At 41.8% G+C, this 20,053-nt stretch overlaps 1 protein-coding gene across 2 annotated transcripts in view; it reads right to left on the reverse strand.

Annotated features, from left to right (window-relative positions):
• CCAR1 (cell division cycle and apoptosis regulator 1) overlaps positions 1 to 17,750 on the reverse strand; it is a 43,417-nt gene extending 25,667 nt beyond the window's left edge. The window contains exons 1-8 of one of the 2 annotated variants that reach the window (XM_024198114.2): positions 17,659 to 17,750; positions 15,785 to 15,902; positions 4,357 to 4,529; positions 3,756 to 3,800; positions 2,678 to 2,704; positions 1,328 to 1,521; positions 431 to 545; positions 156 to 348 (exon numbers count right to left, since the gene is read on the reverse strand). In XM_024198114.2, coding sequence (XP_024053882.1) covers positions 156 to 348; positions 431 to 545; positions 1,328 to 1,521; positions 2,678 to 2,704; positions 3,756 to 3,800; positions 4,357 to 4,529; positions 15,785 to 15,857 — 820 coding nt within the window. In that variant the 5' untranslated portion in view covers positions 15,858 to 15,902; positions 17,659 to 17,750. Of the gene's footprint in view, positions 1 to 155; positions 349 to 430; positions 546 to 1,327; positions 1,522 to 2,677; positions 2,711 to 3,755; positions 3,801 to 4,356; positions 4,530 to 15,784; positions 15,903 to 17,658 lie in introns of both variants that reach the window. The other variant, XM_024198113.2, reaches the window with a different exon arrangement.
• Positions 17,751 to 20,053: the final 2,303 nt, after the last annotated feature.

Raw genomic sequence — 20,053 nt, forward strand, 5'->3', positions numbered from 1 at the left:
CTGGAAAATGATACAGTCTTGCTCTTCTACAATCAACTACGTTCATTTTAATTTTCGTTGGTTTTGTTACTTCATTCCTGTGATGGAACAGGTTTAAACATTACCTACATCAACACAAGAGGGAGAAAAACAAATTTCATGTTTTGGAGGAATACCTTTCTGTTGTGGCTGTTGTAATAAAGGCTGAGGCTGTGTCTGAAGCAAAGGTGTAATAGAAGCTGCTGATATTTGTGCCTGCAACAGAGATTGTGGCTGTGGCTGTGCCTGAACGCTGAATGCAGTTTGCTGTGCAATAGGCTGAAGTACAGTTGGAGGTGTCTTGAGCAACGGTTGGGTTTGAGTCTGGTTCTAAAGGAAAAAGAGGGAATGCATTGTCAATTAACTTAATCAAAAGAATTCAACAAGAGCTAGATTGGGTAACCACATATACCTGATTTGGAAGTGTTTGAATCCTCTGTGCATTCCACTTGAAAGGCATATTGGGGTTATAAGTAGCTTCTACCAATACTCTATCTCCTACTTGAGGCGTCTTCCCTTTAACAGCACTGCAAAATTTTAAAATAAAAAAGTTGTATTATAAGAAAATGTTGTTTAGCTACAAAAATTAGCTTTATACTTGAAGAGTTAGTTATGAGGGGAAAATGTAAGAGTTACTAGTAAGACAGAGCCATGCTTCTGGGTTCAGCAACTTCATGTACACCACTTCAGAAACTGACCAGGAAGAGATGGGAGCTGTTTTTATACTTTCAGCATCTTACAAAATGTATCTAGGGTCACATTGTACCTTACTACAGTTAAATCCTAGAGTTGAAGGGAGAGAGGACCCAGGGGTAGATCTCCAGAGTTCCCTTTAAATACTCCACTCAGGGGCAAGAGGAAAAGCAGTTGGGGGGGGGGGGTGCCTTCAAATTCCATTAACTTCTGTCTGAAAATCCAGTGGAAATAATGCCTGCTTCAGATGAGGCGTATAGTTAGAGCCATTAAATTCCCTTCCTGGTCCCACACCAGCAAAGCCTCAAATGCATGTGTTAAGACAGAGGAACTGCATGCTATATTGGCTCCACTACTCCCAAGTTCTGCAGCTCCATGGTTCTCAGTCCATTTAGGTTCCTAAGAGCTTCCCACCATGGGGTTTTGAGTAAGAAAAGTCCATATTATGAACCTAGCATTAACAGCCACTATCCTACCCAGGCATCTGACTTGCACTGCTGCTAGATGTCAACTAGCTGCAGAAATGGTCCCCAGTAGCAGAGAATTTGTAAGCTAAATTCTGAAACATTGCTTAGTGATGACATCACAGAACACAGCTGCAGCCAAGTGCACTTGCCTGAGCTGAAAAAAGACATCTTCATCCACAAAGCCAAATGTGTCATGTAGTTTTGTAACTACCCCTGTGAAGACACGCTGCTTCTGTGGCTGGGTTTGCTGCTGACTTGACCGCGGTGTTGGATAGGAAACAGTTATCTGTGCTGCTGGCTGAGGAGTAGATAGGCTCAGGCTAGTAGGCAGTGCAACAGTTGGCTGTAACCAAAATAAAACAAACTATAAGCATTCAGATCCCACTGACACAATTATAAAGAATAGCTACTTGAGTAAGGAAAAGAATCTTTCTAAAAACAAATACTTTATAAACAAGGGGCTACTTTTCAAAGCGAAAAGCATAGATTCATAGATTCTAGGACTGGAAGAGACCTCGAGAGGTCATCGAGTCCAGTCCCCTGCCCGCATGGCAGGACCAAATATTGTCTAGACCATCCCTGATGCACATACAAAGCCACACATTACTCCTAAAGGAAATAATTAACTTTAAAATAAATTTAGATGATTCCCTGACACTAAAGAACTCCAATCAACCTAAAAAAAAGGTAGACTGCATCGTTTTCAAAAATCCATAGCTCTTCAGCAGGGCCACCCACCATTAACTAAAGCTATTGGGTTACCTGGGACTGCATTCTTACAGTTCCTCCACTCAGCCTACGGGTTCAATTCTGCAAATTAGCAGAGTGTGGAACTAACAAGATTCTATTCTAACTAGTCAATTTAATTCCTTGTCTATTCATAAATACAGTCAGCAGAATGATGTGCACACAAGTGAATGTGACAAAGTCAGGATTCTGTTTTTGCTGATGGTGGATTTTTAAACACACATTGTTTTGAAGGTCTAACATTGAAAAATCAACTACAAATACTTTAAAGAATTGTGGCATTTTGGGCCTGTCAAGATCAGTAAGATCCCTTTAAAACAGTATATGAAATACTGTTTCTAAAAATACAGAGCATTAAATTATTTTCTCTTAAGTAAAGTTTCCCCAAACTGTCGTATACTGTAAAATAATTAAAATCTTGAAGTCCAAGTTAAATTATTGTATGAGACAATATGCAAAAAAAGTTATTCCTTCTATGGTTGAATGATAAAAATCTTTCCTTTACCTTCATTATTAAAACTAAAACTATGCAAATTTTTACAGCTGGATACAATACAATAAAGCTGTACCAGTAAAACTTCTATCATATTAGTACAGCTCAAATACCACACATTGTAACAAGACAGTATACAGGCAATCCACCGTTACCTGTAAAATACCCTTAAAATAAAAACAATTGCCAAGATCACAGATTTACATTGCCCTATTACCTATGTCTGGAGATGAGGACCAAACAATATAGCCAAACTAACCTGGGTTAAAAGGGTCTGCTGAGGTTGCTGCAACTTAAATAAAAAAAATTATAAATTAATTTTATACACTTAAGGAAACTGTACAGTTTTACCTTCTCTTTATAACTAAGGAAAAATAGTTTTTGCTTCATTGACTTAGTTATCTGAGTGGAAACAGTTAATGCATTGGAATTCGGTCATTTCTATAGTCATATTCTGCATATTTATGAAAGTGTGTCCATTTATACATTTCATTAGGACCACAATTTCCAGACTTACTCAGTAATAGACACTTCAGTTTTCTTGATTGTTTCACCATCATAAATCACTAATATTTACGACATGTGATGGAGTATCTCAAAAGAGACAGTTTGAGCAGCTGGGAAGGGTTAGGACTGTAATTTATCAATCCATGTATTCTCTCTCACAATACTGTAATTTCAGGTATGACAACAATGTATGCAACAGGGAACCTCTAGACAAAAGCATTCCAGCAGTTGAACTACATGGTATATTTAGAGCATGGCATTTATCATGGACAATATACAGTAGAACCTCAGAGTTCTGAACACCTCAGGAATGGAAGTCGTTCTTCATAACTCTGAACAAAACGTTATGGTTGTTCTTTCAAAAGTTTACAACTGAACATTAACTTAATACAGCTTTGAAACTTTATGTAGAAAAAAATTCTGCTTTCCCTTTAATTTTTTAGTAGTTATGTTTAACACTGTACTGTATTCGCTTTTTTCACCTGTCTCTGCTGCTGCCTGATTGCATACTTCCAGTTTCAAATGAAGTGTGTGGTTGACTGGTCAGTTTGTAACTCTGGTGTTCATAACTCTGAGGTTATACTGTACATACATGGTACAGTATTTCAAATTCCCCATGCAGCACAAAAGGTAGACTCCTATTCTAGAGATTTCTTTCTATGGATGTGAAGTTAGACTCAAATTCTCTTTCATAAATAAAATCAAACTATTTACATTGTTTGTTTAAAGAAAATATTCAGTAAGGAGAAGTTTCCGGAGACTAATCCTGCAAAGACGTGCACACTACAGTATAAGTTATTTGTGATGTACACAATAAGAATTAGACAAACCTGTTGTTGTACACTATAGAGCGTCTGCTGAGGTTGTGAATATTGCTGAAAAACATACAAAAGCAAGACAGCTGATGAACAGAAATTACAAGCCAGCTGCTAAATCCCTTAGGAAACAAACAAATACAAAATCTAACATTTATAAATTGCCTTAAATCTGTTTTAGAGGACACACTGTCAAATTCGGTAATTTCTAATACAAAACTTGACCAATACAGTCCACCAATTACTCTTATAACAAAGACCTTCAGAATTAAAAATTCATCCTGGATCACCTTAGAGTTCCACAATATCAAACATCATCCATTAATCCTGCCACTCAAAATAATTAAATATCTAGGTCACAAAACATGAAATTATGTCAAATATTGCTAAACTATGCATTGTGGCTTAGTGAAGTATTTGGAACTTTCAATGTGGAGCTTACTGACAATAAAACTCAGGTCACTAAAAATCCATCTTGTTTGTACAGGGAAGGCAAACACATTTTATTCTACCTGGTCCTCAAGTTAGGCTAGTTTAGGCTTGAAGAGCCAATGTTTTCTATATTACAAAGTTTGTGTAGTCAGCAGAACCACTCCTAAAACACAATATTCTTTACCTGCTGTAATGCAGCAGCTGCAGCTGCAGCTTGTTGCTGCAAAGCAGCTGTCTGAGTTAGCTGATAGTTGGTTGGAGTTTGTGTAGTGAGGCCTGCTGCCGCCAATGCTGTTTGCTGGGTATATATTGTAGGAGAGGCTCCAAGCAATGATGGCTGCTGAACACCAAGAGCAGCTGAAAACAGAACAAACAGTTATGCATTAAGACTCTCATCATGGCAAGAAAAGGATCCTTACTTTCAATGCTAGTGCTTTCTTCCCCTGGCCTACTCCGAACTTTCTCAAGGGGCTGGGGCACTCCTGAATCTTGACTCCCAGCTGCCATTTCCTTCCTTCTCTACCTTAGATAACAATAAATATTTTAAAAGCAAGCCTTTAAAATCACACTTTGCCTCATATTAAATTAGAATCCATAATAAATAGAACCCACACCCGTAATACTACAGTCACCAGGTTTCTATTCTAGCAACAAAAGAAGTTGCTGGAACTCATGCCTCTGTAACAAGCTCTTCTGCAGTAAGGAGGTTGGCTGCACTAGCAGCTGCAATTCTGCTACACGGCAGTCCTTGATGCACTACTGTGGCTAGTAAGACGTTAGTTGTAGAATTTTGCTGCTCATGATTGGCAAAAAGGTGGACAGCTTCAGCCATGCAAGCTCTGCCCTGGTACCCCAAAGTGAAAAATTTTATTTTTTGATGGTAGTTACAGAGCACTGACAGCCACCACAATTCTGCCAGACTGACAAACACAGCTGTTTCAGATACATTTTTCTTGGTGGAATCAAGAACATGGTACCACATATAGCATGCACACATACTGTCATGACTTAGCTCTGATTTAGGACAAAGGTGCCTGTGACAAAGAGATGATGATGAAAGACGTCATGTTTTAGTAATGAGAGCACAAACAGATGTCATTACCAGCGCAATGAATCTTTTAAAATATTTACTTATAAACTAGGGCATTTCAACCCCCTCCATACCAAATGAGCCCTTTGGATTATTCCTAGTTGCTTGCCACCCACTCTTCATAAGTACAATCCCAAGAAAAAGGAGCAGTTTAAAATACTCCGTAACAGGGTGACATACTAGCATCATATTGGCTATCCTGCTAACATCTCTTCTAAAGTTAGAAGGAGGTAAGTAGTTTGATTTGCTAGTTTTTTTAATAACTTATGTAATTTTAATTTTGTCACATTAATAGCTTAATGTCCTTCTTTCTGTGGATTTTTGCTATTTTTTATAGCTGGATTAATATTTCAATCTGTTCTGAGTTTTGCTACATGAACCAGAGACAGGAGAAGTCCAGAACCAGAGGGAAGACATCCTAATGGGCCCCTCCATACAGCGCAATGAGATTTCCTAACCACCTTCCCTTCCCCCGATCTTAATGCAGTAAGACCCCCAACAAATATATCTGTCCTTTAGTGAGAGACGGGAGGAGTAACCTGGAGCACCACCAGGTAATGGGTAGAGAGCTAAGATTTACTTAGGGATAAAGAGGTGAGAGGTAGCTATTCTTTGTCTATTTTCACTAGAGTCCCCCTTTTTCTGTTTCCTCTAAGGCCTTAGCATTGTGGTCTGTATGCCTCATGCAGCTCCTGGATTGCTTTGATAACTCCCAGAAGAGTATCGATACATCAACCAATCACTTTCCTGGGCTATTCTCAACGTTACTGATGACAGAATCAGTCGTCAGAATTGTTACTGGAGAGAGCACAAGAGCATGGTGGAATTCTCCTAGGATAGCCAAATGAATTGATACTGACAGCTACATTACCTAAACTTTCATTCTACACTAGTACTGAAATGATCAAACTGAACTGGTCAGGGCTGAAGCAGTTGCAAACCTTGCTGTAGCTCAGGGGTGGGCAAACTTTTTGGCCTGAGGGCCGCATCAGGTTTCCAAAATTGTATGGAGGGCCGGTTAGGGGAGGCTGTGCCTCCCCAAACAGCCAGGTGTGGCCTGCCCCCACCCCTATCCGATCCCTCCTGCTTCTCGCCCCCTGACGGCCCCCCTGGGACTCCTGCCCCATCCAACCCTCCCTGTCCCCTGACTGCCCCTGGAACCCCTACCCCTGACTGCCCCCCGCCACCCCATCCAACCCCCCCCTCATTCTTGACTGCCCCTCCCCGGACCCCTTCCCCATTCAACCCCCGTTCCCTGCCCTCTTACCGCCCCGCCCCCTATCCACACCCCCACCCACCACCCCAAACTCCCCTGCCCTCTATCCAATCCCCCGTTTCCTGCCCCCTTACCACGCTGCCTGGAGCACCGGTGGCTGGCGATGCTACAGCCGTGCTGCCCAGAGCGCCAGGACAGACAGCCGCGCCGCCCAGCTGGAGCCAGCCACACCACCCTGCAGCACAGAGCACCGGGTCAGGCCAGGCTCTGCAGCTGCGCTGCCCCGCCCCAGGAGCTCGCAGCCCTCTGCCCAGAGCATTGTGCCGGCAGCAGAGCGAGCTGAGAGGAGAGGCTAGGGGCTAGCCTCCCAGGACAGGAGCTCAGGGGCCAGGCAGGAGGGTCCCACAGGCCGGATGTGGCCCGCAGGCCATAGTTTGCCCACCTCTGCTGTAGCTAGTGCGCTTATAATGGTACTTAGAATGTTTGCAAGCACTTTCACGTGTTGACACAAAGTTCCATGAGCATGAACTAACGCTATAAATGCCAATACTTTCTAGTGTAAACCAATCCTAAGAAAATCTAACTAGAAAGTTTGTGAAACTCACAGGATATTTTAGTAATTTCTATTATGTAAATTTGAAGGGCAAAACCTGAAATTGTACCATTGTAATTTTTTAAAAGAATTGCATCTTTGTTGATTTTAGTTAAATTTTGTTAAGCATTTTGCCACAACACCACACATGCTGGTAAAAGCAGAACAGAAGAAATGAAACTGAAAGAACTACCTCTGTAGAGAACACTGTTTCTACTCGGAAAAATACTTCATGGGTTCCAAAATTACTTTTCAAATCTACATTACGGATGCCAAATTACAGCTCACTAATCAAATACAGAAAGAGGAGGCTAAGTTTTCAGAGTGGAATTAATGGGATCTGAAGGGAACCATATCCTCCTTTGAGCTTGTCTTCTAGGCTTGTTATGACAGTGAAGATGTATATGAGGGAAAAAATATACAGCAAAAATAAAAAGGAATCCTCAGAACTACAAAATATTATCTAAAGATTGTAGAGATGAGCAGACCAGGCCAGAATCCATTTAACTTTTCATAGATGTAATAATCTTAGAATTTTTACTTAAATTAACAGAATTGTATATTTAAACAAAAGACCTCATCTTCACTTCATTAAGCAAGTAGTGAAGTAATAATTCTAAATTTGTAACATTACAATCATTTCCTTATTAATAAACCAGACTAAGTCTTCACTACAAGATGAAACAGCAGAAGTTGACTGAGAAAGGAGAAATAGATCTATATTTGCAGGATGCCTATGTGACCTTGAGTGTCAAGGTAGAAGCCTCTAAAAACAGCAGTGTGTTAGGCCTATGCACGCATGCCCTCTTCGTGGGACCAAAAATGTGATCCTAGGATTACTTAAGGAGCCCCAGCACAGCCCAGTTCCTTTTCACAAAGAGCCTAAGACTCAAAAAGAAGAGGAAAAGTGCACATCTAGATAAGAAATCATGTCAACTAACTACATTTACTGTTAAGTAGCTTCTCTTTCTCCTTCAAAAATCTCACATACAGAGTCCCACTTATTGGACATTACGTAACCATAAAAACCCATGGAATAACGATGGTCTTGTGGCTAAGGCACTGGATTGGTATTCAAGAGACCCAGATTCAATTTCTAACTCTGTCAAAAATTTCCTCTGTGACTTGGCCAAGTAATTTAATTTGTGTCTAAACACCCCCACACACACCCTACCCCTCTGAAGTGAAAATACTACTACTCTCTTTCAAGGGTTTCTGTTGAGATTTATAAATCTCAAAGACAAAGAAATTTCTCATGCATAAAGACTACTGCCTTAGATTTACTGGAGTTTGAGCTTAGATACTGAGACATCTGTACCCTTATAGTAGGTCTGTATGTAAAGTGTTCTTGAGTTAGACAACATCCGAGTAAATAAAGACTGTATTCTGTGGAATTCTCTCCATATGCTACAAATAGTGTGTGAGGTCTACCTAAAGGTAACTAAGAATATATTTAAAATGTAGGCTGCATAACCATCTACCACCACAGGTAATTCTTGAGGATTTGAGGGGGAAAACAAGGTTTGATTTAGGTTTAAAAACAAAAAAACAAAAACAAAACAAAAAAAGACCAGATTTTTTTAAGTCAGAAATTCAGGATGGTGACACAAGACGTTCTTATTTATATGGACCACCATATAAAGACCTTGGATTTCACCCATTCTCCCTGTCAATAACAAATCATTCCTTCTAGATATATCAGGAGAAACTTCAAATGGCTTAAACAGTGATCCCATAAGGACTGTGACCATCACATCTAAAGATCAGGAAGGTAGACGCCTTAGTATTGTTGCAAGACACTTCTAAGGTAACTAAAGCTAAAGAAGAATCTCTATTTCATTTGACTGTGTATTTGACAGTACTTTTTTTGTACAGTCAGTTTCAGTTTCCCCTGAGTATCAGAGGGGTAGCCGTGTTAGTCTGGATCTGTAAAAAGCAACAAAGAGTCCTGTGGCACCTTATAGACTAACAGACGTATTGGAGCAGAAGCTTTCATGGGTGAATATCCACGTTGTTGCGTCTGACGAAGTGGGTATTCACCCATGAAAGCTTCTGCTCCAATACGTCTGTTAGTCTATAAGGTGACAGAGGACTCTTTGTTGCTTTTTACAGCTTCCCCTGAGAAGTGTAAGTTATTCTTGTTTATGTGGTTCTCTTTCACAGGACACCAGGAGAGAGAAAAAAGTTTAAAGAAAATGTGTGTACAGAACCACAAAATATGGGAGAGAGACCAACTTCCAACAGTTTTTATTTATTACAGTTAATACTGTCCTTTCAAGTATCAGAAAGTTTAGGATGTTTTTATAAAGTTAATGACAATAAGGAGACCCTTAAAAAAATCTTTTCAATGTCATGTGAAAACATGAAAGATACTGAATCAGAGATAGGGCTTCTAGGTTAACCTTTCTGACTGTCTGAGTATGCTGATTGAAGAAAAAAATAAAATAAGTTGAATTGTGGACATTAACTAAGTACTACCCCAGCAGAGTCCACAATGAAAAGTCTCCCACTTCAGGGCACAAGTCTTCACATAAGGTTTATTGGATCACCACCATAATTTTTATTTTATATTCAAAAAGGTAGCTAGAGAAGTGAACAAAGTACAGCGATAATGTACTCTCATTAACCTCTTAGTAAGGACATGGGTCACTGATTTCTGCACCAGAAGTCTTTCCCCCCCCAATGTTGGTGCTTTCTTACCAAGTTACCTTGCATTACAATAAATCAAACCTCAAAGTCACAAATACATGGAAGGTTAAGGCCTGGACTGCATCAGATAGGATAGGGCACCGCAAAAGTAGCTTTTTTATAGTTGTCACTATATGAGATTATGGATTGTATAAGGCATCAACAAGGTGTAGAACACTGCACTTGAATTTGATGATCTGGGGGCAGATGTCCTCCAGAGATTCGTGTTAGTGTGGCAGCATATTCTTCCAAGATTTTGCCTGTCCGTTCCAAAGTGATCTTTATCCAGGTATTGATCTTGGCCATGCAGGCCTTGAGATAAGTGAACGATGGTGTTTGTATTAGCTATAAGGGAAATATCCACATATTGCTGGTATCTGACTCAGTCATCTTATGATTTTTCCCAGTAAAGTAATCTGTACTGCAAAACAATAGCTTCTCAAGTATTTAGACTACTGAATGCTTTAATGAAAGTGATAAGACTGCCCTCTTCAAATAAAGTCTTAGCAATTTCTATTAGTAGGGGGTCCTAGATGCTCATTACATGTTCCAGTTTCACCCAGATACTGAGTAATGCAATCAACCACATTCTCAGTGGGGATGGAGTCATAAATCTGTGTCTCATCACCATATTGCAGACATTGCAACTCATGTCTCCTCCCAACATCACATGCACATTAAGCAAAAGGAGATGACAAGATGGGACCCCACAGAACCACACAAGAGCACCATTAGAGAGGGAGAGTGCTACTCGAGAGGAAGAGTGACAGTCCATCATCAAGAGCACCCTCAGATGTGCTGACAATCACTACCAACAATGTACTCAGTTCTCCTCCATAGGAGGTCAACAGCCACAAAGGACATGGGTCTTGAGCACAAGTTGATGGATGAACTACTCCCAAAACCCTCCAGAGAGTGACACTGATTGAAACTTAAGCAGAGAAGACTTGCCATTTGTCCCCTCCTGCACATATTCTTCCCCAAGCGAGGAAGACAATCTTAACCAAATCAGCAATGGAATTGGCAAATTACGAAAGTTACTCAAGTCCTGTTCTTTTAAGATTTCTGGATTGAACTTAGAATGAAAGGAACTGCAGGGGAGTCATACAGGTGCTCCTGACTCTAGAATACATGCAAAAGCATCTTTCAAAGAATCTAAACCTCTATGTCCACTTGATCAAAACAGAAAGGAATATGAATTCTCTTTAGAGGGAAAGCGATCTAATGGAAATGTTCACCACTTTTGAAATATGCAGGCTAACACTGAAGACTTGAGAGATCAGTTATGCTGAGCAGCATATAATTTGGAATGAGGCTGTCCATCGTGCTAGTGCTCCTCCCCAGAAAATCATAACAATGTAGGGCTGCAAGGGACTTTGAGAAGTCATTCAAGTCCATTTCGCTGCACTGAGGCAGGAACTAGTAAACCTAGACCAGTCCTGACAAATGTTTGCCCAACCTTCTTTTCAAAAACCTCTAATAGAACCTCTCTTGGAAGCCTATTCCAGAACATAACTACCGGTATAGTTATCAAGTTTTTCCTTACAGCTAACAAATCTCTCTTGCCACAGATTAAGCCCATTACTTCTTGTCCCTACCTCCAGCGGGCACAGAGAACTGATTGGTGTCCTCTTTATAACAGTTCTTAGCATATGTGAAGACTTATCAGGTGTCTTCCCCCCCCTCCCCTATCTTCTTTTCTCAAGACTAAAGATGTCCAATTTTTTTAATCTTTCCTCATAGGTCAGGTTTTTTAAACCTTTTACTTTTGTTGTTCTTCTCTGGATGCTCTCCACTTTGTCTCCATCTTTCCTAAAGTGTGGAGCCCAGAAATGGATACAATACTCCAAATGAGGCCTCACCAGTGCCCAGTGGAGTGGGACAATTATCTCCTGTGTCTTACATACAACACTCCTATTAATATACCCCAGAATATTAGTCAACAATATGATGTAGTTGCAGAAAAGGGTCATTCAGTGTGTGATCCACTATGAACCCCAGATCCTTTTCAGCAGTTATTCATCATTTTGTAGTTGTGCATTTGATTTTTCCTTACTAAGTGAGGTACTTTGCATTTGTCTTCATTGAATTTCATCTTGTTGATTACAGACCAATTCTCTAATTAGTCACCGTCATTTTGCATTCTAATCCTGTCCTCCAAAGTGCTTGCAAAAAACTATTCCCAGTTGGTATAAAAGCCCAAGGTTCAAGATGAGGTAGAGTGCATCACTGGCAAAGTTGGGTTGTCCAAGCACCCCAAGATTCATTTTCCCATTGTCAATTAATATAGCACAGGGGTTCACAAGATGGATACATAGGGGTTGCCCCCTTTAAATTACCCCTCATTTTTAATTTATAAGGGGGGGGGGGTGTCCACGCTCAGAGGCTTGCTGTGTGAAAGGGGTCACCAATACAAAAAGTTTGAAAACCAATGATATAGCACAAAGCCATAGTGTTAAGATTAATTAGAAAAAGAAAAGCTTTCAAGTCAAAATCAGATTGTTCCAGGTTCAAAGAAGTTTATAAAAAAATCTGGCTTCACTGGTTATCCACAAATCTTGATTCTGAAGATGGTCCCTACTAAGGATTGCAGCCAAAACCTAAAGGGTGTTACAATCACTGCGGATGAAAAAGGAGGAAACCCTTGCAGGCATTTACGGGAAATGTCCAGCACAATTACCAGGATCTGCAAATATGCTTGCATCTATGAGACTCATTCTCAAGATTTTCTGTAGTGCACATCACCATAATAACCAGCGCAGAAAGGCTTTATTCCAAGTCTTGCAAACAATAGATGCAGGAAGCCATGAAACCAAGGATCTTTACTGTGTTGCAAGCTGCAATCTTGACAGAGAAGGCTGCTGGAGAAAAGTTGCTTATAACTTTGCCAAACTTTAATAGTTTCAGTTGAAAATTTCTGTGACAGGTGTCTCCTCTTTCAGAGAATGAAGATGGGGGAAACACCTTATTTTGACCACATTTAAAAGTCCTTGGGACCTTCTCTTCAAAATACTAGCACTTCCATGCTTTGGAGCAGGCGCTTGAAATTTGAGAGGTGGAGGCTTTTGAGTTTAGAATGTGCCTTTTGCCCCCTCCATGAAAATCCACCCAAATTTGGCCAGGTTATAAGCCTTTGAAAAAATGTTCAGTAAAGGCTTACTAGAATTTAACAGCTAAACCCTGGAGAGTCCATTCTCACTGAGCATGTTCAAGTCTCTCACCTCTCCTAGTGTTGACCAGTTTGCTCATGCACCAACTCCACAGTGACTGAGCATGGTCCCTCACCTCACAGCTCCTACAGCTCTGTGCATGCACCAACCCCATAGAGCAACTGAACATGTGCCAGGCCACTTCCCTGCAATGGAGGCTCTGAACCAGGGCAGGGCCAAGCACTGTAACAAGGCAGGAAGTCTCTCTCCTGTACTCCCAATGGCTCCCGCTGCTGGCAGTCAGAATCCATCTGATTCAAATGCAAGGGGGACAAGAGACAGCAAAAGGGAAAGGAATAGATAGGGACTGCCACTGGTTTGGCATGAGACAAAGACAAGGAGACAGGGAGCAGAGCTGGGAGAGTCTGACTGGAGGGGGAGAGAGCTTGGACAAAGAGATGGGAGGTGGAACTGCAACTGGCTAGGCAATGAAACTAGGATGGGGATGAGAAGCCTAAAGAGTGGTGATTGGGATGTGATAGGCAAGGAGAATGGGATTGGAACAAGGAACGTGGTATGGGGAAGAGAAAGTACCAGGACAAGTTTGAGGGGACAGGGCAAAGGGGGTTAAACTTCAAGAGTGAGGAACAAGCAGAAAAGTCTGTGCTCCCCAGAACACATTCCCCTATAGAGCCTGGGATGGAACCAAAGATTCCTGATTCTCAACATTCCTCCTGCTGTCAGCAAATATTTTGCCAATGGGTTTCACAGTTATACCATCCCCCTCTACTGTTGCTCCATATAGAAATAGTATGTTATCTTCTATCAGTTACTCCATTAGCTCAAATGGCATTGGTCTGCGTGATGGAATTAAAGGTTCCAAATGTGATTATCCACGTGGGTGTCAATATACTGCCATGTGATGGAATTTGTGTTTTCAGTTTGCTTTTTTAATAAGCCAGGAAATTACATACAAAAAAAGATACTAAGAACATTATTAAGGTTGCAAAGTCAAGCACTCAAAAGTTAGGAAATGCCCCCAATTAAGATTGTTTGTGTAACCTTAATTTGGCCCCCTAGTGAATATGCATTGGGAATGAGTCTTCACTTACATGATCACATACTATATTTTTCCACAGAACCCCTGCCTCATCCAGTGCACAGGATGGACCTGCTCAGAGGATGAATTAGGACTGTTTAGTGAAGGAGACTTGTCTGCAGAATTCCTGCCTCATTTGTTACAGAAGTTGGAAGATGAGTAACAAATGACACAGGTGATGGCCGAAAGAGAAAGGTATCATGATTAAGACAGTTAAATGCTGCCTTGGAGAAATGAATTCTATCCCTGCCTCTGCCACCAAGTTCCTGTGTGATGCTAAGCAAGTCTCTTAAACCAAACTTTTCAGAGATGGTCACTAACTGTTTCTTATCGTTTCTGGATGCCCAGCTTGAGACCCTAGAACCTCATTTTTGTAAAAGTGCTGAGCACTCTCAGCTGCAGCTGAAGTCAATGGGAGCTATGCTTGAATATACAGTCACCTATAATGCTAAGTACCTTATAAAATCAAGTCCTAAGCATCTCAAATTGAAAACATAAAATTAGTGCATACTTTTGATCTTACTCAGTGCCTCAGTTTCCCATCTGTAAAATGGGGATGAAAATACTCTCATTTCACAGAGCATTTGGGAGACAAATTAATTTGTGTTTATGAAACACTCTGATATTATACTGATGAGTTTCACAGAAAAGCCCATGGGAAAATTAATAATTCTGTCTTTAGAGCAGAGTTTGAATAGTGTGCTGTAAAAAAGGCCTAAACTAAAGCCACACACTGAATAATGGGAAAACAAAATATTGCTTATTTGCTCATTAACTGAGCATCATCCATCCTGCACATTAAATGAGGCAGGGGCTCTGTGGAATGAAATAGTATGTGATTGTGTAATTAAAGCCTGTATCATAATACATATGCACAAGGGGACCAAATTAAGGTTGCACAAGTAACCTTAATTCCGGCATTTTTTTAACTTCCAAGTGCTTCACTTTGCAATCTTAATACTGAAATAACCCACAATGTTTAGTTCTGGAGTGCCTTTCTCCTCTCTTGGGTCCTAGCAAGCCCACAGTAACAGAAGTACCAAAACACTTGATTTCTTTGACTACTATATAGCAATCTTCAGATTCACGTTGCTGCTTGGGAACCTTTATACTCCTTTACGTCTAAAAGAGATACCACCTAAAATACAGCCAGTTGACATAGCTTCAAACAGGTTAGCCTGCAATTTGATTGGGGATTTTACATCACATTAAGATAACTGGCCATGAGAATTGAAAAATACTCTTTTGAACATCAAGACAGGACTTGTGGTGCAGGGAACTTTGATAGACGGTTCCAGTTTGCACAAAGAGTGCAAGCACATCCCACAAATAGGAATCTATACAAGCGATTCTCAAAGAAGAAATACTTACTACAATATACAAGTACATTCAGTAATAAGCAAAAAGCAAACACCCATTGTGTAGATATGTGATACTGGTTGAAGTTTCCTTAAGGTAAAACTCTTAGGATTTCCAAGCAGTTATTCCATCAGCCTTTACTAATCCTTTTACATTTCATCTTGAGTGACAAATTACCATTGTCAAAATGCATTTTACACAACTTTGGATATAAGTGACTTGATAAGTTGTTCACTAAGATACCTAATTGATTACCATTATTATTTCATTCATATCTAAGACAGTCAACCTTTAAATGTTAATTGACTTGTTTGGTAAATATTCTGTTAGCACTATATCATTCTTAACTCTGCACAATGGTAGAATCTGCAATTCAACTAGATGTCAGGGTTCAAACATTAAATGATGTACAAACTGACCTGGTTGAGATACTGCAGTGGCTGTAAACTGAGTAGCCCATGGGGGATTCTTCTGTCCTCCAAACTGAGCCATGATGGAAGGCAAAATCCTCAGTGTTTTATCTCCTATAACTGTGATCTATTAAAATGAATAAGCAGCTACTGTTATAAATATTTCCGCTAATATTAACAGTATTTTAAAACATGTTCCACAAACTTTTAACTATTCCATTCCTAGGTCAAAGATTTCTTTTTACACACGAGTCTGGTGTTCAACATGCAAGGCTTTTGAGCTCTGTCAAATCAATGTGCAATCTAACAAATGATGGAATGAGATCTTAGTCTTATTGAGACACTGAAGAGCCCTTCACAGAATCACAGAATATCAGGGTTGGAAGGGACCTCAGGAGGTCATCTAGTCCAACCCCCTGCTCAGGGCAAGACCAATCCCCAGACAGATTTTTGTTGCAGACCCCTAAATGGCCCCCTCAAGGATTGAACTCACAACCTGGGGTTTAGCAGGCTAATACTCAAACCACTGAGCTATCCCTCCCCCCATCTTGACAACAAAACTAAAACTATTTAAATGTACAGGAAAAGCTGAAAACTGAATTAAACTAAGATTTCTAATGAGGTCTGGGGGGATTTCACAGACGAATAAAAAATTTTAAATAAGCAAAAATTCTTTTTTGTGCTCAAAGTCACACACTCCCCAAACATGGTTAGTAGGAACATGCAGTATATAAATTTTGGGCATGACTCACTTTTGCTTTGCAGTACAATTGGAAAGTTACACTCAGATATTTACACTTTTAAATAGGAAGGTTAAGATAGCAGTGAAGACACAGCAATTCTGCTTTTAACTAGCATTAGGAGTGCAAGTAAAAGCCAGGTTGAACTCATGCTGCTAACTTGAGTTGCCTTCACTGCTATTTTAACCAGAGTTAAGAACACACTTTTTTTTTTTTTGCAGCGTAGACACCCAAAGTAAGGAAAACGTGGTAAATCCAGTCAACATACAAATAGTTCTTGTGGCTTAGAGAGAAAGATTAAAAGCCCTCCCCCCCGCCCCCCATCAGCTAGAGTCACTACAGGAGTTATCTGTAGCTCCCCACCTGTACTACCTGGACTTTTTCAATTCAGACTATTAACTTGAACAGTCATTTGCAAAATGACTAAAGCTTTAATACTTCCATTTAACTATGTATTTAATTATGTACAGATAGTCCCACTGATCTCTCAGGAATGACTCACAGACATATGTACAGGGTTGGGACGTAATTTTGTCTACCAAACATTACTATTCATTGCGATTTGTTTTACAGTAGCACCATGGGACCCCAGGCATACAGCAGAACCCTACCGCAGAGGGCCCTGTACAAACACAGACAAGACAGTCGCTGCCCCGAGAACCACCCCGCAGAGTCCCGGTAATAACTAAGGAGGAAGGGGGCATTGCCCGCAACTCACAGTAACCACAATGCTCGAACCCCCTAAATACCGAAGCCTGGGCCTGCAACCTGAACAGACACGAGCAGCGAACACGGCAGGGGCTGCTCTGCGCGCCCTTGTGAGGCGGCGGGGGCAGGTCCGAGGGAGGGAGTCTCGGTGCGGAAACTGAGGGCAGGTGGCCGTGAGGAAGCCTCCCGCTGCACCGAGCGAGGCCAAAGGCCTCTGAGTGGTGGAATCTGCTCAGTAACGTCCCAGGCGAAGCAAGTGGCTTCGTGCAGCTCCTCCCCGCCAACAATGCGGGGCCTGAACGCGGGAGCGGGGCCTACCCCCAAGGGATCCCGTCTTGCCTAGACGGGCCTGCTCCAGGGGCGGGCCGGTGGCCCCCACCACCCCATCGTTCCCTTCGGAGCCTCTCCTCCGAACCCCGCGAGCACTCCTCGTACCTGAGCCAGGCCAGGCTGGGCCTCACTGGAGCCATTTCAAACCCATCTAGCCCACACACATACGCTGCCGCGGCTCCCCACTGCGCATGCCTCCCAGGACGGAGCGGAAAAGGGCCACGGCGCCTACTGCTGACGTTAAATTAAAACGTGCGTCCCCCCGGCACGTGCTCTGCAAGTGTCTCCGGCGCCACAGCAAGGAAGACGTCGCTACTGCGCACGCGCCAAGAGGCGACCTCCGGGCGGGCTCCTGCCGTGGAGGTCGCGGTAAGAAGGCGTCGGCACTTGCTCTGGGTGAGGCACTTCGCCGCCATCTTGCTTCGGGGCATATGGCTCAAAGGCCGACACTACCGCCATCTTGTTTTCGGGCAGAGGCTGGCTAGTGGTGCCAAGCGAAGCGAATCCGGCCCATTTCTCTCTCACGTGGACCCCGCAGGATTCTCCCTGGCTGTGCTGAATTTATGACACCTTTATGATGCCTCGTCCCTATGCACCTGCTCCCCCCCAAGACTCCTGTACAAAGATCCCAGCTAAAGGAAACTCCAAAGGCTACATGACTCTTTCCTTGTTATTTACATGACTCATTACAGAATCTCAGTGTAACTATTCTTTACTAATGATGTACATTATTTCAATGCAAAAGTGATGAGGCACCACATCTGTGTGGAACTTTGGTACTGAGATGAGGAATATTTGAGAGAAATGTGCTCCATGAGCATTCAAGGTACTAAATGCTGCAGGGCTACCGTGCAGACGGGCAGATCAAGCTGCAGTTGTGCAATGGGACTCCACTCCACACAAAGCGCACACACACTTCACAGCAGTTGTTGCTGCACCAGCACACAGGATCATTTGGGATAGAGGAAGAACAGAAACATGAGCGGGGCTATCAGTATATGCAACTGCTGGACAATATGTTCCATACAAATTATACAGACGTCTTAGCCTACGGGAGGGGGTATGTGCTAAGGCAGGGGTCGGCAACCTTTCAGAAGCGGTGTGCCGAGTCTTTATTTATTCACTCTAATTTAAGGTTTTGCGTGCCAGTAATACATTTTAACGTTTTTAGAAGGTCTCTTTCTATAAGTCTATTATATATAACTAAACTATTGTTGTATGTAAAGTAAATAAGACTTTTACAATTTTTAAGAAGCTTCATTTAAAATTAAATTAAAATGCAGAGCCCCTCAGACTGGTGGCCAGAACCCGGGCAGTGTGAGTGCCACTGAAAATCAGCTCGCATGCCGCCTTCGGCACCCGTGCCATAGGTTGCCTACCCCTGTGCTAAGGTTTGACTTACATGGAGATTTCTTGCAAAAAGCTACTTGAATTGGGCTTTTGACGGAAGACAAGCATTTGCTTTGGGATGAAAAGCACCATAACAACGTAAGATACTGCTAGTCTCATTAAGAGGCCAAAAAGGCATGGATCTTACAAAAGCAAAATTTTACTCTTAAAAAGAGTTTACTAATATTTTTTTTTATTGGAAATGGAGCAAAATCCATTTAAAAGGCACAGTGTCAACCAGAATTTTTCCCTGAGGGCATATTTTGGCTTCATCCCAAAGAGTCATGACACATTCCACATTCACAGGTGGCACAAACTGCTTTATGTTCTGGCAGAGTAACTAGAATCAAGCAACAGTCCACAAAGTACTCTAGAAAAATACAGAGTTGAAATAAATAAATTATCTCATTAAGGTTCAAAGAGAGGCAAAGGTATACTTAGAACTTTATTTATATTGCATTTTAGCTACTGAATACATTTGATGATTTAGAACAATCTTTACATTGTTAAGCATAGTTCTATAAATTTAAATTCTTTATTCATCCTACTATGCTTACTCAATCTAATCCTTAAGTAGTCTCGTTGAAGTCATCTATCTTGTGTGAGTAACTTCCTAGTCCAAATAAAGACAGCAGAGCATGGCCCTAATATAGTTGGTACAGTTCAAGAGATCAAGCCATGTTTACAAGCAACACTCCCTACCATGCTCCTCAGTTATGGAGCATCTCAATGTGCTTATGAAGCATCATAATAACAGGTCCAAACATTTCAGCTGAAAACTAGCTGTGCCATGGGGTATGTGATTATAGCTGTTTACACTCACAGAGTTCCCTTACTGCATTTTCTGGGCTTGTAGTTTTCAGTGTGCTAAACTAGGGTTACCATATGTGGAGTGTCCCAAAAGAGGACACTCCACGGGCCCTCGCCCCGCCCATGCCCAAACTCCGCCCCCTCCCCCAAAGTCCCCGCCCCAACTCCGCCCCCTCCCCTGCTTCCCGCGAACATTTGATTCGCGGGAAGCAGGCAGCAGGTAAGCGGGGGGAGGGAGGTGAGGCGGCGCGGCGCGGCCTAGTCTGGCCCCCTCCGGCGGCCGGCCCCGGCCCGGCTCGGC

Source organism: Terrapene carolina, unplaced genomic scaffold (assembly GCF_002925995.2).
Source record: "Terrapene carolina triunguis isolate 2854851 unplaced genomic scaffold, T_m_triunguis-2.0 Scaffold95, whole genome shotgun sequence".
NCBI classification, from domain to species: Eukaryota; Metazoa; Chordata; order Testudines; family Emydidae; genus Terrapene; species Terrapene triunguis.